The sequence below is a fragment of the Vidua macroura genome, chromosome Z, assembly GCF_024509145.1.
Source record: "Vidua macroura isolate BioBank_ID:100142 chromosome Z, ASM2450914v1, whole genome shotgun sequence".
Classification (NCBI taxonomy): Eukaryota; Metazoa; Chordata; class Aves; order Passeriformes; family Viduidae; genus Vidua; species Vidua macroura.
In genome coordinates this window covers 1,589,058-1,612,609 of record NC_071611.1, presented here as the reverse complement: position 1 = coordinate 1,612,609, position 23,552 = coordinate 1,589,058, and the positions used below count along the sequence as shown (strand labels likewise).

The window sequence follows — 23,552 nt, the reverse complement described above, 5'->3', positions numbered from 1 at the left end:
TCAGAATGGATGCCAGCTCCTCAGAAGCCCAGCACAAGCACAGAAATAGCAAATGATGCTGCCCTTGTGTAGACACCTTCATTTAGGGGTTTGCAGAAACTTGTAGAGCTTGGAAACCTTTCTTCCCTGTACATTTCTGGTATTGATAAACATCAAACTGTCCTGCTTTTGTAAATCACTGTGGGACTCCCCCAGCAAAACTTTTGTGTAGCTTTGAAGAGATTTATTTTCTATACGCCCAGGCAATTCAAAGGCAGTTCTAAATTCGTGCACACTCATATATCTATGCAGTGCTTGAAGGGGCACAGGGAATGCAGCCCCGTGGGTGGCTCCGAGGAGCATCCCCAGCTGCTGCATCCTCCTGCTCTCAAGCACAGAGAAAAATAATGGAAAGGAGACACATTCCCTGTTTTTTGCCCATGTTTGTGTCTCTGGAGACATTCTCCAATTTTTTACAGTGTGTATACCATTTTATTTTTATTATTTATTATTATACCATTTTTATCACCTGATTCTTGTATTCAATTACTTCTTATTTTGCTCATATGTTAACATATATGCTTATTGTGTAAATATTAATTATGTATGTTTCTATATATATTTGCTAACGGCACACATTAGCATTATATAATTTACAATGCTAGTAATCTTTTTTTTTTTTTTTTTTTTTTTAATTCTTACTATGGTTTGTTTTGGGGTTTTTTTCCCCTTCTTTTGCATAGTCATCCGGAGCCAAACACACCCCGTGCAAGTGTCGGCAGCAGGCAGGAGAGGGAGCCCGGGGAGCGGGCTGGCGTTCTGCCTGCGCCGGCAGGTGAAGGGCAGGGCTGGGCATCAATTCGAGCTGGCCCTGCTTTTACCCCGAGCCCGGCCAAGCCGTGTCTGCCTGCCCGTAGTAACAGCGCTGGGCTTGGCCACGGGAGGCTCCAGGAGCCGCTGGCACACGGGTCCAGTGTGGGGCTGGGAGTTACTGGAGAGCCCTGGATTAAATGTCCGGCTGCGTGCTTTGAGCTTGCCACTTCTCCCAAGCTGTAGGAACCACCCGGCTCCTCTGCGGCCCTTCCATGGCAAAGGGGACGTGGTGAGGGCCAGGGAGCGCCGGGCAGCACCTCCCTGGAGGGTGGTGGCGAGGTGAGGGAGGGGTTAATGGAGCCCAAGACGTCAGGTTTTAACGGAGTGCAGAAAAAGGGACAGTTTTGCACCGATAGGAAGGGGAGGATGGGGACATGAGCTGTGCCACACAAGCACTAGGAGCTGGGGATACTTGATCCAGACCCTCAATTAAACAAGCAGTGGGTTTGCACTGCACATCAGTGCTCAGTGTGAGCCCAGGGGTGGGTTTCGGGATCATGTTGAGTTGCAGCTGGAGGTGGCTACAGGGCCACTGACGTAGCAGCGAGTGTCACAGCGGATGACAAGGGGATTGTCCCCACTGCTGTGCAGGTCTCTGGGGTCTGGAGTCTGCCCAATGCAGCCACGCTCATGGCTCTGCACAGGAAAGGTGTTTGGTTTAGACTAGCAGTTCATGCCATAGTTGAGAGTTTGGTGGGAAGCAGGACTAATTTTCTAAAAAAAAAAAAAAAAATCCCTTCCAGTTTAAAGATTGGCATATTTTATTTTAATTCAATGTGCTGGTAAGTTTTTATACCTTATACTTTGCAGTGCTCAGATGCGTTGTGCAAAAATATCCATCGCTTTTAGTCCATAAATTTATGTGTGGCTTCTCCTTCTTCTTTTCACCTTGGAGGGACCAAGATTTCAAAGCTACGGTGGGGACCAGCCCGTGCTCCAGCACATGATGGGACCACAGGGATGGTACTTGGTGTCTCATTGCCTCTCCTGGCACTGGGTGCTCTGAGCATCTCCCAGTGATTGTGAGACCCAGCAGAGGCTCCATCCTATTGCTTGTGCATGTTGGTGGTGGTGAAGAGTGTCAGGAGCAGCCCTGGCCGAACTGCTGCTGCCTGCTGAAAGCACAGCTGAGTTCAGAGCGGGGAGTTGGGGTGGTGGGACCCGTGCACACCCTGTGCACGGGCTCAAGTGCGGAGCAGAGGCTGTTCTGGGCTCTAGGTGGAGACTGCAGACTGCTCAGCCTGCCTGCAGCCCGGGGACAGAGCCAGGCTGCAGCCTTCTGCTGGGGTGGGCTCCTGCCTGCTCCCAGCCATTGCTGGTGGGTGAGGATCCTGGGGGTCCTGGTAGAAAAAGCAGAAATTTAAAAAAAAAAACCTCAAAATCCATGTATCCATTGATGAGAGGTGAGGAAAGGCAGGGAGACACTTCAGTGTTGAGACCTCTCCAGATCAGGCTTGAACTGGCATCAGCTCCTACTCTCTTGTTTACTCCCAAAAGGCTCAAACCCACGGGATGTGGGAGCATGTTCCTGTCAGCCCAGGGGCTCAGCTGGCCCACGGCAGCCTCCTCACAGACCATCTGCTCCTGCCTGATCCAGCCCAAATCCAGCTCAGGCTGCTGCAGCCACCCCAGGGTGGGGATTTTGGGATGCTGTGGGGTTGGAGGATCCCTCCTCCCCCTACGCACAGACACCCTGCTCTGCCCAGCCCTGCTCCCAGCTGATTCCCTTCACCTCACCTGGGGACAGGAGTTTTGGAGGCTCATTGGGTCCCTGTGATGCATCACCCTACCCGGGACTCATCCCACAAACCCCACACCCCCCGGTCATTTTGTCAGGGATTGAAGCACCCTGCTGACACAGGAGCACCTGTGGAGAAGCAGGTGCCAGGGACCTCCTGTGCCAAGGCCAGGGCAGGTGGATGTGCCAACATCAGCCCAAAGATGGGATTTGGTTAGAAGGATGTTGGAGAGGGAAGCACCTCTTTTTCTCCCTGAAGAAAGGGGAAAATGAGGTAAAATGCACTTTGCCCATCCCTGGCTTTACTTGGATGCGGACCCGTAGCATACAGAGGATGCTCTTGTGCTCACCAGCAGGAAATCTCTTGTTTGAAGGTTTTCTAGCTGAGTCACAAGTTTCTGTACCAGATTCAGTTTCCAGCCAAGTGAGCATGACTGCTGTGGTGGCACCCAGAGTGATGGTCCCATGGGACCTGCAGCTTGAGCACCCTCAGCATCCTCCAGGCAAGCTTAGGCTCAGGGTTTTTTCATTGCTGGGTATTTTGGTGTGTAGCTATTTTTCAGAATCTGGATTTGGAGAATGAGTGCTTCCAACAAAGTCCACATCCCCTTTACCTCCCCTCTGGTGTTGATTTTACACAAGATGGAACAAGATGGTCTTTAAGGCCCCTTCCAAACCAAACCATTCTGTGGTAACACTTTCAGTCCAGGAGCAGCAGGAACTGAAAGTGAGGACAGCAACAGCAGTGTCCATTAGCTAAGGAGACAGTTTCAGACTGGAGAAACAAAACCTTTCCATTTCTGCTTTGTTTTGAGTAAGGTGTGTTTCCTTGCATCTCTAATATTCCATCCCCTGCCATCCAGTGGTCTTACACAGTGATGCTCAAAGTCTGCCAACATGTAGCCAAATACATCATGGTAATCGTGGACATCCCTTTAGAGATACAAAGGATGGAGGAATTGAGAGTGTTTGCAGGTTGATGTTGTTTTCTGCAATCTGTAGTCTTTCTGTAATCTTAGCTTTCCCAGCATGGATAGGTAGCTTCAGAGGCATTGTAGGGTGCTCCATACCTGTGTGCTGCAGGGGATGAGCAAGAAATATTAATGCATCTTTCACATCCACTAAGAAAAAAAAAAAATAAGACCCAGCCAAATACAACATTTCTTACAGCAAAAGCTCCCTGGCTACACAGAATTTGTAAATATTAGCCTCTGAGAAAGATTTTCTGAGCTTCTTTGTGTAAATAACATTTTTTTAGCAGACTGGCACTTCACCTCCAGGTCTCCATTTTCAAGTGGTCGCTCGTCCCCCCATCCCAGGGCTGCATTTCCAGCAGGGAGATCCAGCACTGGTACACGATGCTCATGGGGTGCCTGGTGGTGGGAGAGACGTGGTGAAAAGCAGATGGAGGAGATAAGAAGGGTGACAGCCCCTTTGCTCTCCAGCATGTTTGCTCAGCAATGCTGAGTGCTGGGCCAGAGCCACCACCTCCCTGCAGACTAAACAGTTGCAGTGTTTTCTCTCCCATGACCGAAAGAATTTAGTAAAGGGTCCCGGTATGAAACTTTACACGAACTCTGGGTGCCACGAATATCTCTGGCTGGGAGTCTGTTAACTCCTCCAGTTCCTTGATCATCCGCGCGGTTCGGTCCCAGGGCAGATGAAAGGGAGACCCATCCCACCGTGGATCTGGCCAGCTGCCTGCAGGACCCCCCGTGCTCTCCCACCCACTGAGTTCTTGTGCCTCCATCTTTCTGGGGTTGTTTTTGCTTTCCTTTAAAGGAGATAGCCAAGAACTCTGCCCATAATGGAGCTATGGAGTACTCCAGTTCAGGAAAGACATGGACCTGTTAGAGTGGGTCCAGGGGAGGACTCTCCCAGGGCTGGAGCCCCTCTGCTCTGGAGCCAGCCTGGCAGAGCTGGGGCTGTTCAGCTGCACAAGAGAAGGCTCCAGGGAGAGCTCAGAGCCCCTGCCAGGGCCTCAAGGGGCTCCAGGAGAGCTGCACAGGGACTGGGGACAAGGCATGCAGGGACAGCACACAGGCAATGGCTTCCACTGCCAGAGGGCAGGCACAGGTGGGATATTGGGAACTGGGAATTGCTGGCTGGGAGGGTGGGCAGGCCCTGGCACAGGGTGCCCAGAGCAGCTGTGGCTGTCCCTGCATCCCTGGAAGTGTCCAAGGCCAGGGTGGACAGGGATTGGGGAAACCTGGGACAGTGAAAGGTAGCATGTGGGTTGGAACTAGATAACCTTTGAAAGTCCTTTGCAGCCCTGACTCTATAATATCTCATTCCCCTTGAACCTGTTTGGAGACATCTGTATGCACCGATGTCCATCTGAAGATTGTCCACTTCCCTGTGCTACCCAGCTCAGGGACATCCACTTCAGGGAGAGGTTTTGGGGAGGAGAGAAGCCCCTAAGGCTTCATTCATCCTTTGGTCCTGGCTTGCAGAGAAGCAGAGACCAAGCCTCAGTGTCTTGCCCAGCTCAGCAGATAGGTGCTCCCAGTTCCACCTCATGGTGAGCACCACCAAGAGGGCACTTCCTAGGAGGGTCTTAGCATCCCACAGAACATCCTGCTGCCAGCTACCAGGCACCCAGGAAAATCCCTCTGTGGATTGAACTGATGTGAGCCAGGAGTGCCTGTGCAGTAAAGCTCCTGATGTCCAACAGGATTAGCTGCCTGCCTTTCCCTGCCCAGTTTCATTCATTCATGGTCAAGCTGGCCTTTAAATGGACACAGCTTCATTTCCAGTGCAAGTGGAATTCCTCCAGCCCTAGTGCCTGGACAAAGGAGCACCTTCCTCCACAGTCAGTTTTCCTCATCTTATATCCCTCTTTCCAAATTTGGCCTGTCCCCATAGATCCTTCATCACCTCCACCTTATAAAGCGGACACATTGCATGTGCAGAATTTAAAATAAGTATGCATTCTGCTGGCAAATCCATCTGGTCCCTGATGGATCCTCCTGGGCTGCAAGGCTGGATATCTCCAGACATGGCATTTGCAAGCAAGATCCATCTATCAGACAAAACTGGGCTGCCAGTCATCACCTCAACCTGGTATTGGGAGTGGGATGAGCATTTTCTCTGGAACAGAAATGGCCTCTGAGCAGATCTGGGGATGGTGCTGGGGCTCAGACCCTGCCATATTGTGGAGAAGGGTTTGCAAACTGCCCATCAAACAATGTGAAGTAGCCAAAAAAATAGGATTTTGTGAGATTTCTTGAAACCATTATGCTTTTACCCTGAACTTGTGCTATGGGAAATGCAGCCCATGGGACGGGAGATTTATACTAATACATTTTTCCATGAAGTGGTGGTATCAGCACTGCTCTGGATGCTGGGATGAGCAGGGATTTGCTATGCTTGATCCTCTCTCTTCCTACCACCTCCTTGTAGCGAGGAGGGGATTGCTGGCCTAGGGGTGGGATGCTCTAGAGGACATGGATTCTTTGTCTCCTTTTCAGGGGGAGGACTCCCAGTGTCTCCAAAATTCCCAAGGTAGCCCAAGGTTTCCTGTGCACACTCTTAGAGGCAAAGGGCACATTGCTGCCTCAAGATTCCCACAGTACTGGGACATGCAGGAATAAAATGAATGCAACAAGGAACTCCTGCACTGCTGCAGAAGAGCAAAGCTGCCCAGGGGGAGCTGCTTCCTCTGGGCACTGCACGGAGTGTCTGCAGGGCTGGGTCAAACGGGTGTCCCTGCTGCTCTGATGGCATCACAGCGAGGAAACTGATGCGTTTCTTTGTGGTCCCTTGTCTCCCTTCCAGTGCCTCTCTGTGGGACTGAGAGATAGGCTTGTGACAGGTGATTAATTCCCCTTGTCCGTGTGTCCTGCAGATGCCGGGTCTGTCCCTTGCTCGCTGCATGGTCTGGCTGAGGACAGTAATGGTGTTTTGCTGTGTCTGGGTTCATGGGATAACAGGTCTTTAAGGTAACACCTGACACCCTGGCATGCGTTTGTGAACCCAGAAAGGTGTGAGATGGGAAGGACAGAAATAAAAATTAAGTGATGAGGAAGACAACTCTGTCACATGGGTAGTGCTGGAGGAGGTGCTGGCAAACATCCAGCCCAAAATGGTGATTGTGGTTGGTTGTGTGCAGACCAGGCTACTGAATTCACCCTCCTGGTCCTCTCAGAGCTTCCTCCCAGACAGTGCTCCAAGATCTTTAGCAATTGCGAGGTTAACAGCAAAACTTCTGATTGCACATCCATCATCGTGCTCCCACCAGGGTGATTTCAACCTCAGCTAAATCAATAATTAACTGCTTCTACCTCTGCAGCCCCTCAAGGACCTCACAGACATCACTGGCTGAAGACATGAGACACTCACTTTGGGTGGGTAATTGCTGCTGATCCCAGATTTGGAGCCAGATGGAGAGGTCAGGGTGAGACCAGGGGGCAGGAGGTTCAAGTGACCACTTATCTGGTCACCTCCAGGTGTTTGTAGACATGAGAAGTATCCACAGCTACTCTTGGCTCTGGTCATCAGCTGCCTCAGTTTCCCACACCAGGAATGTAAAATTGATTATGTTTCTTGTCCTGGGAGTTTGCCTAGTCTCTGCTTTAGAAAAAACAGTTTTCTGACCTTATTTTCCCCTTTGTGCCCAAATCCTTTTGAGAGGAATAAGCACTGTGTGTCTGCCTGATGGCTGCAGAATCTTTGTTGAATTGTTCTTGCCGAACTGGAAGAATTCCATATCTCGGGAATTGTTCAAGGCAGATTGGATGAGGCTTGGAGCAACCTGGTCTAGTGGAAGGTGTCCCTGTCCATGACAGGGAGTTGTAAAGAGATGAGTTATAGGGCCCCTTCTAACCCAGACATCCTGTGATTCTGTGAATTGGCCAGTGGCATCTAATGCAAGCTACAAATCACCCAGTGGTCAGATAATGTGTGGTAGGTGTCTGTGGGCTGGGGGTCACAGCCCTAGTAGGCTGGACCTTCACCCATGTGGTGCATTTCAGAGCCCTCTGTGATTAAAACCATTCACAGAGCTGTGACCATCATTAAGTCAGGTCCACGCTGAAGGTCACTGGTAGGATTTCCTGCTTTTCCCAAAATGGCCAAAACATCCTGAGAAGATATTCTCAGGCATGCATGTTCAAATGGTGCAGACCCAGCCTGGAGGAAGTGACATGATGAAAGCCTGTGGGAGTGAAATGCCTCATGGCTGGGTGAAGCCAGAACCTCTGCAAGGCTGGGCATAAGGTGTCATCTGTAATTTAAAAGCTTTATCTCCTTTAAATGTCAATAGTTCCTTTGTTGGAGTCATAATAATTGCCATGATTCGCATGTCTCAGTCACACGCCCTAGAACACTTCTCAGAGGAAGATGAGCAAATCACTCCCATTTGTTGCTGGATGGGAAATCAGGATTGGAGCCCACACAGGGCTGGAAATAAACCTCAGTCTCCTGTGCTGCTGTTCTCCAGGTTCTGTGTGGAAGCTGTAGGCTCAAAGCAGGTTGTCCTGTCATCACCTTACTCTGCTCTGTCTTGTCTCCATGCTGGCAGCAGCGTGGGCAGGGAGGGTGTGAGGGGATCTCAGTGAGGTTCTGTCCTTGGGTGCAGGCAGAAAGGCCAGGAGTGGGTGGCTGGAGGAAGAGCAGAGCCCATGGAAGAGCTGATGATCCCATTTCATGTCCCACCACCTCCAGCAGAGGAGTTTCTGTAGTGGTGTCCATGAAATGAGATTTTCCCAATGAAGCTGTGAGTGGTACAGAGAAACTCAGTGAGACAAATCCATGGGCAGAGGTGTTTGATCACTCCCTAGTGCTGTCACAGGGTTCTCCAGCACCTCCTGAGTTCCTTCCAAATGCCAGTGCTCCAAACCACTCATCTCACTGGCTTATACTCCTCAGGAAGCAAAGCTGCACACCAGAACCTCCTCCAAGCCAGGACCTAAATTCACATAGTATTTAAATTCTAAGCAGGGAATATTGCAGTTGATCTTAACTCTGCAAAATGCAATTTATGGAGCCCTTTCTAGGAAGTTCTGGGAAGGGAGTAGGTAGAGGCTGTGCTTCTCCAGGACAGCAATAAGGGACAGAGGGTGTCCAGCCTCTACCCACCAGTTCCCTCCTCCAACCTATTGGATTTGTCTTAGCCCTTTCCAAAGAGCCATTTAGGGCTCCAGCGTTTCGCAGAATATTGCCAGTAAGATCAACTATTTAGCACAGCCTACCTCAGCTTTTTATATAGCTCTTAGCACAGATATCTAAGCATCATATATTTCTTGTTGTGCAGTATTTCTGACTCAGTATTTCCTGCCTCCTTGACAATGACTGAGTAAACAGCAGAGCTGCCAGAGGAAGAGCCCTGTGTTTACAGAGCAACAAACCCAAATGTGCCTCTTTTTTTTTCCCCATCAAAAGGTGGCGATGCTTAAATTAACCCTCATTTTTATCCCTCTCTAAACTTTTGCCCTCGAACCTGCTGCTACCAGAATCAACCATGGGTTGGTGGGCCCAGATCTGGGGAAAAGTTATTTGGAACGTGTCTTAAAAAAAGTGCAGCGACCTCCCAAGGGAAGAATTTTCAGCTGCAGCTGTTTGAGCTGGAGTGAGGGCTTAGATCCGATGGCAAATGCTGCTTCTCACCCCACCTGACTCTGCTGCCACCCAAAAATGCTAGAGGATGGATTTGCCTCCTCTCCCACAGAGTGGTGATTCCTCTTGGTTCTTTTGGCTTGGTCCTAGTCTTGGGAAGGTCTTATGTCCACTGTCCTAGCCCAGTGTTGAATGAGCTACATCTGCACTGGGATGAGGAGTGGGCTTTCTCTTGGCTGCAAGAGTGAACACCCCCAGGAAAAAGGCATTTTGAATTTCCACTGCTTGCAGGAGCCTCAGCCAGGCTTACAAAGCATCCAGCAGGGGATATCGGAGGTTTTGCTGAGCCCTGGGCCATCTCTGTGATGTGTGTGAGCACAGGCCACCCTGACCTACCCAGCATGAGGCCCAGCATGATGAACGTGCTCAGCCTTCTGATTTATGCCCCAAACTTGTCCTGTATGAGAGCTCTTAAGAGGTCCCCTTGGCATCCCCCCACTTCCCACATGGTTTCCTAATGAATTCTTCTCCCAAACCAGGCAGAGAAGGAAGGCCAACCCTACCTGGTATAAATACATTTTATTTTAAACTATAGGCACTGAAGGAAGGTCATCCAGTAGACACACCCAGATTATCTACAGGCCAGAGCACCCCCAAATTAGTAATACAATTCATGTTTAAAAATACAGCCAAACTGATGAAAGATAATTTGCTTACTGCCCTGACATCACCACCTAAACATGGGGCAAGCCAATCCACAGGTTATTTTTATATAACTCCGTGAGGCATTTCCAGAGCAAATAAAGTTCAGTGGGCAGGGCAGTGACCCGGCTGTCTGGTTCCAGAGCTTTTCAGCCCCCTCAAGGCTTGTCATCAGTGTGTGGAGGTCTGTGGGTCAGGGCACAGCTCCATCGGATGTGCCCCAGGCACACAGGACGTGGGGTTTGTTCTCTGCCGGCCAGTTCCGCACCTCTCCCACATGCTGGCTCCGGCTCATCCGTTTGGGTTGCGCAGCCTTTGGAACTGCTCTCGGTGTTCTCAGAGGGTCACTGGGCCTGCTGTGGGCATGGCCAACCTGCAGCAGGTGAGTCACACGTGTAACAGCCCAGCTGAGCCTCGGTGACAACAGTGGTCTCCTCAAACTCCCCAAGGCAAACTCCTCAAACTCACCTCTGCATGGGTGGCACACAGTGCACACCATGGTACAGGTCAAACCTGCAGTCTGAAGGACAAATTTCAGGGCAGAGCTCTCTGGGCCACCTTCCTGGTGCATGCTGGGACACTGGAGTAGCACCACCCTGAGGCATGTGGATTTCTCAGGATGCTTCAGGATACCCCTGGCACTGCAAGTCCAGCTGCTGTGGAGGCTCCTGCCAAACCCTACTCTGGCCTGTAGGCAAGTGTGGTCCAGAAAAATTCCTCCCACTGGCAACATGTTCTTCCTACTTCGTCAGAGGAATCAGAGTCACTCCCCTCCTTTTGCAGAATATGTGCAAATCACCTCCTTTTGCAAAGTTTGGCCCAACCTGAGTCCACAAATGGAGCAAAAAAAAAAAAAAAAAAAGGAGTGTGATGCCCACTGCGGCATCACATTCTGTGTGGAAATGTCTGCTGTGCCTTCCGCATCCATCCCACATTCCATTCCCCTCTCCCGTCCTTCACGGGGGTCCCTCAAAGTCTGCACAAGCTTTTCTGTGACTGGAGGAGGAGGGACCACAGACCCCTTTCCTTTACAAGGATCTTGTTCATCTGCAAAGGTGTGGCAGTGTTCATTGATGTCTCTGCATCACCCACTGGGTGCCACCTGATGAAAAAAGGAGGGTGTGGTGGAATCCTTTCCTGCCCAGCTCCCATCCCAAGCCTGATGAGTTTGGTTTGGTTTGCTGGTTGATTTACAGAATTTCCAGGTGGATGGTGGGTTTGATGGTGTGGGTTTTTTACAGAAAATACCTTTTCTTAAAAGACAATGTTGAAGAGTCAGTTTTCTTTCTTGCAGGTGTGCAGAGCAGGGCATGTTTGAAGCAGGAGTGGGAAGGAGCAGAGTTTCCTGCAGTGTTTTTTATTCTTTCCCAGTAATCTGGGACTGCAGAGCCCGTGCAGTTATCCCAAGCTGCTAGGAATTTCACAGCATGCCCCAGGGATCCCAAAATACAGCACAGCTCCCCAGGTACATGAGTGTGGAGCTTCCAGGCCCAGGCAGGACAGGAGGTGCTGGAGGACATTCAGGCTGGGAGAGGGAGGATGGGTTGGGGGCTGGAGCTGGTTGGGATGCTGCATGAGATGCAGGAGACAGTGCCAGGAAATGGAGAGGAATCCAGGGAAAGCTCCAGGGTTCAAAGGAAACTTTCTGTGCACTGTATGGGTGGATGGGGCAGATGAGGGCCATGGGATACTTTTGCCTGGGTTTTTAATTCATCATTAATCAGGATATCATGTCTCTTTGACCTTTTTTTTTTTTTTTTTCTGCATTAAATTTCAATTGAAAGCTCCAGAACAAGTAATTGGGTGACCTTGGGGTGATAACCAGAGCTGGCAAATGACTCCTCATCACTGCCCAGGGATGGGCTGGTTAATGAAAGGATGAACTCTGGAAACTCCCCCGGAGAGTCTGGGGAGACCCAACAGGATTTGGCTGCAGGTTGACTTCGAAGTCGCAGACACAGTTGGGCAACTGACTTATGGAAATGGGTGTAGAGAGGAATTAGTCATCGCTGTTTGGTTAATAAGTGCCTCGGCTATTTTACAAGTCTTTTTTCTTGCATATGCAAATACATATTTTATTTTTCCTTTTGTAATGAAACATATAAATAGCTCCTGCCTTGGATCTTCTGTGCATACAGTTGTGTCATGAAAATAATCATCGTGCTTTTGCCTCGCTTTCTTTAGCAGCTGCTTCACTTAGCTTTGTTCTAAAAGGAAGATCTCCTGTGTGTTGTCCAGGGCAAGAGAGCAAACTTTGGTGTGGTAGCTTTTATATCTCCCCAGCTTTCCAGAGAGCAGCTGCAGGTCAGAGTATTTGCAGCAGCGAAGCCCTTTGTCTCAGGCAGTAGGAATAAACTGAGATGAGAAAGATAGAAGGTAATTTATTTAGTTGCTGGATTTCAAAGGTTGTGCAACCTGCACTGGGAACACATGGTGTGGAGAACAAACTTGTCCTCTTCTTTAATATTCCCCTACTTAGTGTCTACTAAATTTTAGTATCAAGGAAAGGTCACTATGGAGACAGAAAACAAAAGTTGTGTGGGACGTCATGCAAGAGCCTCTGCAGCATCTCAGAGCCTGGGGAAACCTTCTTGCCTCTGAGCACGATGCACTCCCTTGTGCCATCCCCTAGAAGGGTTTTTATATGGTTTTCTATGTTGCCTTGTGCTGTTTGCCACGTGTTTCCATTACGTACATCCCTTTTCATACCCTGCCTTTGGACAAACCCCTTCTTTATCCCAGCTGGAGGTCTGATGGAGAGGCAGCTATCTCCCTGTGTGTTTCCTCCTGATGCTGACCCATAAATCACGTCACTGGGATAATCCTTAGTCATAGCAACCATCAGCTCAGGCGCAGGGTGACCTTTTAATGCCAAGCCCAGGCTGCCCTGATCTTCTGGTTGGGCAGGGAGCCAGTCTCTGCCATTATTTTGTGAGACACCAGAGAGCAGCCAGACCATGAGGATGCTCCTGGCCAGACACTGGGTCTGTTGAAGATACTGGAATGAACGGGCTGGGCAGGTCAACCTGGACCACCAAGCCCAGCATGGCCACCAGCATTTCCCCTGCATTTTGTTTGACCTCTCTGTTGCTGCTTTTATTCTGTCCTGGTGGTGCTGGCTTCTTCCCTCCTCACCACAAAATCAAGCCATCCAAACCCAACACAGTGGTGCATCCGGAAAAGTGACCCCATGTCTGTTGTAGGGGACAGTAGGGCGCAGGGGACAGACACCATCTCTGGTGCAAGCTGTGGCAGTTATTGCAGGAGTTGGTGATATTTCTGCAGTACCTGCTTTCTGGTGGCTTTACTCTGTTGAAATTGCAGCCGCGACGCGCGCGTTGAGTAATCTCCCCGCTGTTACTAAAGAGTCTGTCTGTCTGTCCTCCCCCCACCCCGAGTTTCAATTCCCTCCTAATTCCCTCTCTACACAGCCATTGCCTCTGCCGTGGTGGTGTGGTGTTGCTGATGCAGCCTCTTGTCTCTGTGCCTCTTGCAGAAGGATTTCTCCATGCGGGAGGAGCTGCAGCAGCGGGACGTGGAGCGCTGGCTGGGGTTCATCACCTTCCTCTGCGAGGTCTTCGGCACCATGAGGAGCAGCACCGGGGAGCCCTTCCGAGTCCTCGTCTGCCCCATCTACACCTGCCTCAGGGAGGTAAATGCCTTCCCACCTTGTCCTTGTCCCCCTCCAGTGGGACAAGCTGTTGGCTGCTCTGTGGAGATGCCCACGGTCCATGGAAAAGCGGTGGCTGCTCCATCCCTGGAAATGCCCAAGGCCAGGCTGGATGGGGTTTGGAGCAACCTGGGATAGTGGAAGGTGTCCCTACCCATGTCAGAGTGTGAGAACTAGACAGAGGTTCTTTAAGGCCCTTCCAACCCAAACCATTCTGGGATTCCATCTTTGCTTTATAATTCTTAGAGGTTTGCTCTGCCAACACTTTGTACTTCAAAAGTACTTATATCTGCAGGCATGCTTGGCTCTTCCTGCATTTTGTCTTTCTGCTGGTTAAAGCACAATAATTAAAGCACACACTCGCTTTTTCCAGTGGCTAGAAAGGACCAAAGTTGGAATGGCAAACCAAGCACTGGAGTTTGCAAATCCCAGTGTTGTGAAAATCCCCACCTAAGCAGCTTAAACAGCTTCTTAAAGCAGGTGAAGCCACCTGAATAGATGAGACAGACTGAGGGGAGGAAGGAGGAAGAGAAAAGAAGTCCCTAATGTCCTTAGACCCAGCCCCGTGCAGCAGAAACCCAGACCTGTCACCAGGTTTGGGGATTTTTCAGCACCTGATTTCCTGATGAGCTCATTGTCCAGCTCTCCATGGGTCAGAATGGTGGCAGAAACCTCGATGAGTGCATACAGAAAAGACAGCTCAAGTGTTAATGTTCCACAGAGCAGGAGAGGGCTTCCCTCCATCCTGTTTTAAAGATGGTTTTGTCTCCTGCTGGTGCCTGTAGAAGACTTTCTCAGAAAAACCCTCCTTGTTGCCCAGGGTTGGAGCTGTGAATCTCAAATTGTCAGTGGTGCTTCTGTCAGGCCATAAATAACTCACTGTAAAATAAGTTCTCCGCTAGACCTCAGGCAAGGGAAGGATAAAGAAAGTGCTGGTGATGACTTTTTTTACATGCATGGGAAGTTTCCTCTGAATGCCAGCGTGCCATAAACATTTTGTCTGGGTGGTAATACTGTGGGCAGAGCTCGCAGATGGTGACTGGAGCAGTGAGGAGTGCAGGCCTCATGATAAGGCAGACATATCCAGGGGAGGAGACGGGAGAGGGACGCTAAGAATAGCCAAACTTCCCCAAAATCTCTGCCCACAGAGGTATGTGTCACCTTCTGGGGAATATCTTGACGTCTAGCAAAGCCCCCATGCCCATCCGCTTCTCATCGTAATCGTGACACAACACAGCCCTGATTCTGCCAGAGTTTTTCCCTGCCCACTCCTGTCTGCCCTCACTGTCCCTCTTGTCACCCTTCTGCTCTGTGGGGACACGGTGGAGAGCTAGAGGTGTGCAGAAGGACACGAATTTCATATATCAAGGATATTTTTTGCTACAGGGCAGCTCCATAAAAAGATTCACTAATTATATCAAGATGTCATGCGTAAATTTGCTCTTAAAAATACATCTCTGTTCCTTAGCAGGACAGGTCTGTCCCTGTGGTGTTGTTTGTCACAGATGACTTTACTAGATGATCTTTAATAGCGAGATGATCTTTAGGTCCCTTCCAACCCAAGCTATTCTGTGATTCCAAGACTTTTAGCTTAGCTGACATGGGTCAGCTTCTGGCACCCCTGCCCCAAAATGCTTGATCTCCCCTGCCCCAAAATCCTCGACTGCTCTCTCTGCAGTGCTTTGACCTTGATCCACCCCTCTTCCATGGCTCTGGAATGGGTTCTCATTCTGCTGCCCTTTTTGTCATTGGCAGCTAATCCTGCTGCACAGGGCCAGCCCAGGGGAAAGGGCCACCAATTTATCAGCAGTGCCAGGGCCAAAGGTGGGCTGCAGACACAGCCAAGGAGGTGGGGGTGAGCTTTTCCAGCTGCAGCCCGGAGAGGACAGGGACATCTGCACAGGCTGGCCCTGCTGGGTGCTCTGTGGGAGTGTGGAAAGTCCCTAACTGCACAGGGTGCTCATCCTTTGGTGTTCCCCATGAACCACATGCGGTGGTGTCCCAGGAGAGGGGGGGATGTCAACATGGCCTTTAAAGTTTGGGACTCCCACATGCCTCAGGAGAGTTTCACAAGGTGTGGTAGCACTCACCATGGGTTTTTTCCCCTTCTACTGATCATAACATACATCCCCAACTAGAGTCTCAGCCCCTCACCCCTAACTCCTTTCATATTGAGTATTCCCCAGCAAGCTCCCTCTGTGCTGCCCACAGTCCTGCATAGCTCCTTCTGCCTCCATCCACCCATCCGTAGACCAAAAATCATTAGCAGAGGCAAGATAACATCTATCCCTCTGCCTGTCCTTTCAGCTCACTTGCTTTTTAGTTTCTTTTTTTTTTTCCTTTTTCCCTTTTCCTTTATAGCTCTGGCAGACTCAGCCAAAGGTCAGCGAGGCAGTGAACAAGAGGAAGGGAAAAATTGCCTGATGACTGAGGCAGGAATGTCTCTTCCCTTCCCCCTGCAAAGCTTCCTCTCTCCAGCTCCTTTCCCCCCAGATAAAAGCTTATTCACACCATCATTAGCTGGGTGGGAGGGGGTGAGGGTGGCCATGAGGACATCAGTGCTGGGTGGGGAGGACATCACAGCTGGGGACATGGCTGGGGCATTGAGTGACAATGCCTGTGGTATTTATCGATCACTGTGGATGGGTTGGTTTTGTGGGCTGGGGAAAAAAAAAAAAAAAAAAAAAAAGACAAGTTCATTTCAGGTGAGGCTGGAGTGATAAGTGCTGGGGTTTGCTGGCTGATCGACCTGGCGCCCATCACTGTCCTCAGGGAAGCAGGCAGGCCCCGTGTCAGACAAGGCAGTGAGTGTTTAACCATGGCAAAGGAAATCTGGGTCAGAGCTGCCACCTCACCCAGGCGACCTTTTGGGAACCAAAGGAGTAGCTGTGCCCCTTGGCTCAAGCACAATCCAGCCAAATTCCCATCCCAGGGGCCTCTGCTGCATCCTCCTCCATCACTTGAGCTTGAAATGGGGGGAGAAGGAAGGGACTGCCAACACATCCAACACTGCGATGGCATCTCCCAGGAGCAGAATCCCTACCAAATGAAAGAGTTTAATTTCCATAACTGTTTTGAGGGGTTTGGGGTGAGGTTTGTGCAGGCTGAGAGTGTGTCCCCACAGTGAGATCTGGTGAGGTCAGCACTGGGATTTTAGGCAAAGAGAGGGTTTGCCAAGGGAAGTAGAAGCTCTCGTTAAAATGGTTTAATGGAGCAGGAGCACAGTGTGTTTGGATGGTAGTTTGGACTAAGATACATGCAGTGGAACAGTGCCTATTTTGGGTTGGAGAAGGGCAATGGATACCCAAGGTCAGCCCAAAGATCAGACCTGGAGACAACTGGGGGAAGGAGGGAGGGCCCTTTGCAGATGAGAACGAGAGGACTCATCTATTGAAGCCCTCAGATCTGGGAAGCCTGGGAAAAGAAAAACAAAGCAGAGATGTTAAATAGAAATAAAAGCGCTTTCCTCCTATTCTTCCCTCAGAGCTTCGGGGAATCGAGGGCGAGCTGGAAGAGGGCATTGTTCCTGGGATAAAGGCTTTCCCCAGGGATGGTTATGCTGCAGCCAGGGTACTGTGGGTTTGACCCTTGCCTGCTTCCAGACCTGGCCGTTCTCACTTGGGAACAGTGGTGGCAACTTGCAGGACCACATTCTTCCATGAGCCTTTTATCTGGTGAAAACACTTCTAGCACTATTAGGAAGTTGTTCTGTCTCTTGTGCATGGTGGTCTTAAGCAAGAGTGATGTCCCACTCTCTCCTTCCAGCCCTATAAGCCCTCTGACTATGGCCTCACTTTATTTCACAAAAGCACTCTAAATTTGTCCTTGAACATCTCCTTCCAGGGTGGTGAGAAGTGAACATGCTGACTTCTTTCCTGCTCCAAAGCCTCTGCCCCATGTCCAAATACCAAGGACCATGCTGAGCCATGCTGCAACAATGCTTCATGTTGCATGTCCCCCAAAAGCGACTAAAACCAAGAGAAGAACCAAGGGACTTTGGTTCTTGCAGCCTGGCCATATTTCTTCTTTTTTGTGGCCTTCGGCAGAGTCAACAAAATGGAGAAAATGGGTGGTTAAGGCGAGGGAGCAGCAAATGTCAGTTGAACCATCAGAGCCTGTGCGCAGTGCAAGAAGTGCCCCGTGGCTACTGAAGATGTGGAGATAGTAAATAATATTATTTGCCATCTATTGTTCACTGATTGTCACCACTTTTGCCTTCCCTAGCTCTTCCCTAAGCACGGCTGGAGCTGGCTGTCCCTCATCCAGCTCTGTGCTCCCCTGTCTGTGTGTGAGTCAGCTCAGTGCCCTCCCAGTTTCATCCCCTGGTGCTGCTGGGGACGGAGAACATTAGGACTGGATCCTGAGGGGCCCAGCCCAGTTTTAGGTGACATCTGAGGTGTGCAGGGAAAGAGGGATCACAGCTGTTGATGGGTGTTCTTGGTAGGTTTGCCTCCTGTCTCATCCTCAGTGGATGTTGTTGGGACACCAACCTGGGAGGTGCCCCTGGGGCTGGGAGCTGCCACATCCCTGCCAGGAGCAGCCACTTCCAGCCCAGGTGGTTGGTGCCAAGTTCTGCTTTGGATGCGTTTGTTTGTTCTTACAATGCCATTTAGCAGCCAGGCAACCTGAGCAGTTGCCTATGGCAGCAGAGCAGGGAGGTGGAAAAACTGGCTCAAGGGACTCAGGCTCGAGGTGATGCCATGTGGCAATAATGACACCGTGGTCCCTCGAGGCACATCACCAGCTGATGTCCTGCATGGGCAGGCAACACAGGGAGGGCTCTGCCCCCTCTCACTCCCCATAATAACCCTATCCCATCCCTTATCCATGTCGCTGTGCTCTTCTCCTGCACAGGGCTGATCTTTTGTTGAAAGTTTTAAGTTTCCTCTAGACATTTTGCTTCACCCCACCGAGGTCCCTCGCACTGGCAGCTCCTTGAATACATTTCAGTACACCCCAAAGTTGCTGTCAACTTTCAAACTTCTTGAGATTGCGCACTTTGTCTCCTCCAGGTCATGGATAAGGATGCTAAATAGGGCAGGTCCTGGGATAACAGCTTGGTAGTTGTTACCCTTCCTGGCCTTCAGGCAGAGTTGGGCTGGAACCCAGTGGCTATAACCCTCTGAGCCCAACCATTTTTCCCCATCGGGTTGTCCTGGCTTGGAAACAAAGGGATATCAAGGGTGACAGGGAGCTGCCTTGGCGCCATCCCACTCTGAGCCTTGGACAGGGCTGTTGGGGCAGGTTCAGAGCAAGCCCCAGGAAGCAGCTCATCACAGAAAGGCTAATTAAACTGTGCAGGAGGCTGCAGGACCAATTCACAGAGATCCCTTCAGCTTGAGGGGGTTATTGCTTCTGAAGCTGTGTACCCCAGGGGTATCCATCCCCTTTAGAGGGATGCAGTCATTGACCTGACCCAAGACAGATGATTTTAGCCTCTTAATACCAACCCTGGGGACCGAGGGCAGCTCCCAGGCGCTGTGAATCAGCAGGGATCAGACCCAGCAGGCTGGCAGCAGGCAGGACAGTTGCTTCTCTGCAGGAGTTGTCTCCTACCTCCAGTCTGGTTGGCAGAGACAGTCCCATTTCAGCATCGTTTAAAATCTTGGCACGCTCCCATCGCTTCCCTGCCTTGGTACACGCTGCTGACTGAAAGCCTCGGGGTGGTGGTGCAGGGAGGATAAATACTCCCTGTCTAATTGCCTTCCCCCTACGTCTGAGTCTGCGGTGCAGTGTGTAGACGGGTATCCACTCCCCTCCCTTCTCTTAGTGCCTGTTATCTCCTGGGGCCATGCTGCGTAATTTAGCAAAATATTCTAACACAGTAATTAACGTCTGAACTTCAAGAGGGCACTGCCTTTTCACTGTCTCCTTCAGAGGAAGAAAAAGGAAAACCGGCTGCAGTCGGATGAGCGAGGAGGGTGGTGCTCTTTGGAAAAGAAAATTGTATCTTTTAACGTGGGTTGTGTTTTGTTAATCACTCTCACTTTTTAAGCATCAGCCTTTTGAGTTGAAAAAAGGGTCTTTGACAGTCTAATGAGATGCTAGGGTTTTTAATATTATTCTCCGAGTCAGAAAGTGAAACAGAATTTTTGCTTTATCAAATGAGCAAAGGCACCTAGGGGCTTAGATCTTGACCCCACACCACACTTCCCCTGAGAAAGCTCCATGAGGCCAGATCTGAACAGAGAAAAATATGTCTTTTATGAAGAAGGGGACTTACATCCTCACAGAAGTCCCCTTCTGGTCCCCCCTATGTGGTTCTGCAGAAAAATTAAAGATTTGGTCTCCAGTCCAGTGGGACTGGGACAAACTGGTAAGTGTTTTGTGTGGTGAAAGGATGGAGGAGGAATGAGGAATGTGGGCATGGGAGGGAAGGGATTTCAGAGAAGGAGTGAAAAAGGGGGACTGGGCCTCAGGAACACAGGGAGGAAGGAGAAATTAGGAGAACAAGTGGGGAATTGTCTTGAGAGTCCAGGAGATGTGGGTTGAAGACATGGAAGATCTGGGAGGAAGGTCTGGGATTTGGAGCAAGTGGAGCATGTGGATATAAAGGGGATATGGACTTCCAGAGACATGACAGGAGGCAGAGTGCAGGAGCAGAGTCTGCAAAGAGCAAGGGTGGATGCCTGTCTCTAGGACCACGCAGGGAAGGGACGGATGTTCCTTTAACCTCTGTGCCTGCCACACTTAAAAAAATAATTAACCATGCAAAAAGCTCCCACGCCCCCAGACCCCCATAGCTGTGCTGGCAAAAACACTCCTATGAATGCAGCTTGTTTGGGAAACAACAGATTTCCTTTAATCCTGGTCATTTTGATCAAAGGGCAGTATTTAGGTGGAGGAGGTCAGGTGTTATTTGGGAGCAGATGAGGACAGGCCAAACCAGGGAGGGCTGCCCAGTGCCTGTTAGCCCATCTGCCCTGTTGAGTATTATATGTGCAGGATATTCTTGGAAAGCCACAGGACTCGTTTACTCCCAGCACTAAAACCCTGATGTTGTATCTTAAATAGAGGAGGGAAAATGCCACCCTCGTTTCTCTGGGACCCGTACAGAAGTCAGAGGAAGCAATTTGTGCAGATAAAGAAGTGAAGTCAGATACCATCTCACAGGATGGTCCCTCCTCCTCGCGTGGCTTTGTTTTTCTCCCTCGCCCTCCGTACCAGGCATTGTTAGTTCCCAAAATCTCTTTCAATGGGATGTAAACACAACTATTTGCGTCTGCCGCTGCGCGCTCTCTGCCTCTGCAGAGCCAGGAAAGCGCAGAGCCTCCGGCCAGCCAGGGTGGAGCCCTCTGCAATCAAGCACCATGGTCTCGCCGCTGTTTCTTTCCATGTTTTGTGTTTCCCCGGGACCCTTGGGATGAGATCACATCCTCCTCTCCCAGGGTTATTATGTCTTCGGACGGGCAGGATGAAGCCAGTCGTCTGGGTGGCTTGAACTCCCTGTGCACCCAGACCGGGTGGCTCTGGTCGTCTGTCCTGCTCACCTTCGGATCCTGGAGGTCCACCTCCAGCCAGGGGATGTGTAACCACCGGGCTACCGTTGGATTGCAGCGTCTGGGTTGATGAGTGACCAAATTTTCTTCATCATTGTCTCCAGTAATTGCCTCTTAATGGTTTCCATCTTCTCAGGAATTTCTTCTGCCGTTCCAGATCCGGGGAGAGAGAGTGTTGTGTTTCATGGTTTCCCTTGCCTACAGTGGAAAGGAGTAGGAGGAGTTTCCCACGACTGGGTACAGGATTTTGTTCCTCTGGCCTTAATTCAATTTGCTGTTAAGTATCTCTGAGTTCCTCAGGAGCCTGACAAGGAGGATAACCAACATTTTGGTTTACTCAACACAATAAACAAACTAATCTCTTCTTACCATCCTCCCAGGGAGTCCTGGTTTTGTAATAGGAGAACAGAAATCTCCTCCTGAGCTGAGGGGAGCACATCAGTGTAAAAGGAGTTGGTGCCACCAAAACTCATTTAGGTTGTCCAAAGTATGTTAGAGAAAGTGTCTGCTATGGACATGGCTCTGATGCGGCCATGCTGGGACAAGCAGTTCAGCACAGAGCCCTTTGTCCCCTGCGCCACTTCTTCTGGGCAGCTGCTGGTGAACTCTTCCTAATGGAGCAGCAGGAGCTGCTGTCAGACATTCTCACCCAGGCTGAGACCACAACATCCCAGTCAGGCAGCTGAGAAGAGGGTTCCCTCCATGAGACATGATCTGGTGGCACCTTGTGCATCTTCTGTAGCCTTGAAGACTTCCCAGATCCCCAGAGAGGTGTGAGCAGAAGGCAATGGGGAGAGAAGCACCACTGCTAGTGTAAGCAGCTGGAAATACACTGCCTCTCACAGCTCAGCTGTGTTATTAAATTAAAAAAAAATCACATTTTGGAGCATGGCAGAGCCTGTGCCCTGTGCAGAGATCAGCACAGCCACTCCATAAGGGAAATGTTTTTCCCAAAACTTTGTGTTTGGGCAACCTCAGCATGAAATGGGTGAGCAGAAAAGATTTCACCTCTGCCTGCGAGCTTCTAAAACTCTGTTTCCATGTGCTCACTTGTTTCTTTTCCAGAGAAAGTCAGTCTCATCCAACTTCCCTCACTTCCAGAGGAGGACTTGGTACCCCTTTAGAAGGGGTGGTACTGGAACAGTTTGTTGGTGGGCACAGGATGAGCTCAGCTGACCTTCTGATGTCCTGGGTCGAGGAACTGATACATCTGATGGTAGCAAATTGTAGAAATCCTGAAACTGACCCCGCTGTGGAGCATTTTGCAATCGCTCATCCCCACAACCTTGTTTGTACTTTGCATTTTCCCGAGTCCCAGCTGTTTTCACCACCCTGTGCCCTGTGACTAGAGAACAAGGGGAGCTGTACCATTGCCTGTGTTTCAGAGAAGTGTGTGACTGTCCCCATGCAGAGCCATGCACTCCCATGGATCTTATCTCAGGCATCTTCCTTAAACATTGTGGCAGTAGGTCAATAAAGGGCTGCTGGAAAGGCAGAAAATTGCTATTGATGTCTGTCTGCAGAGAGCCTGTGAAGCAGAATTGACCTGTGCTCCCAGGAGGACCCACCTAGAAGACTGTGGGGATTCCAGGAGGTTTTGGGAGCAAGACTTCTCCAGCTGTGGTCCATTAGAGCACTAAGACTGCCTGCAGAGCTGTGTTAGCACCTAAACTGCACTGTCAGGTATAGGGGATGATCACAGAACCACAGAATGCTTTGGCGTGGAAGGAACCTTCAAAGCTCATCCCATTCCATCCCCTGCCATGGGCAGGGACACCTTCCAGGTTGCTCCAAGCCCCATCCAACCTGGCCTAAGACACTTCAAGGGATGGGGCAGCCGCAACTTCTCTGGGAAACCTGTGCCAGGGTCTCACCACCCTCATTGTAAACAACTTCTTCCATCTGTTTAGTCTGAATCTCCCTTTTTAGATGAAAACTATCACCCCTTACCCTGTCGCTGCAGTCCCTACTGAAAACTTAAACCTTATCTTTCTTATAAGCTCCCTTCACAAGGGGGTGTCCATGATGGTCCCAACCACAGAGCTGGAACAGATCCATCTGTCAGAGGACCAAGTCATGGCCCTTCCAAGGCCCTTTCTGGTTAAAAGCAGGACTGGGATGCACCATCTCTCCCGCACTTCCAGTACAGTATGTCCACTCTGCTTAAGCTCCAAGCGGCACAAATATCTTCCACTTCCCCACGGAAATGTGTCTCCATTTTCCCCCGTGGCCTTGCTCCACACCAGCGAGCCGATTGCAGCACGCTGGTTCCCCTGAGGTCATGCTCCACAGTCCCTGGGAAGGGGGAATACTGGCAGGCACCTCCTCGTGACCCAGGTGTGGATGAAAAGCATACCTGTGGGCAGCCTCAGGCCCGAGGCTGCCTGGGTGTCCGTGCGTGTTGCCACTGGACTCATGAACCCGAGATGCCCGTCGGGGAGCCGGGGCGAGCGGCGCGTGGGCTGCGGTCAAGCCCGGCTTTCCCTGGGTCTCACCCCAGCCTCTCCGTGGCTCTGGGTGGATATTTTCCAGGTTT

At 50.5% G+C, this 23,552-nt stretch overlaps 1 protein-coding gene across 5 annotated transcripts in view; it reads left to right on the top strand.

Annotated features, from left to right (window-relative positions):
- CTIF (cap binding complex dependent translation initiation factor) overlaps positions 1 to 23,552 on the top strand; it is a 148,553-nt gene that overhangs the window by 114,042 nt on the left and 10,959 nt on the right. For 4 of the 5 annotated variants that reach the window (XM_054003028.1, XM_054003027.1, XM_054003030.1 and 1 more), the window contains one exon: positions 13,344 to 13,499. In XM_054003028.1, coding sequence (XP_053859003.1) covers positions 13,344 to 13,499 — 156 coding nt within the window. Of the gene's footprint in view, positions 1 to 13,343; positions 13,500 to 17,360; positions 17,582 to 23,552 lie in introns of those variants that run through there. The other variant, XM_054003029.1, reaches the window with a different exon arrangement.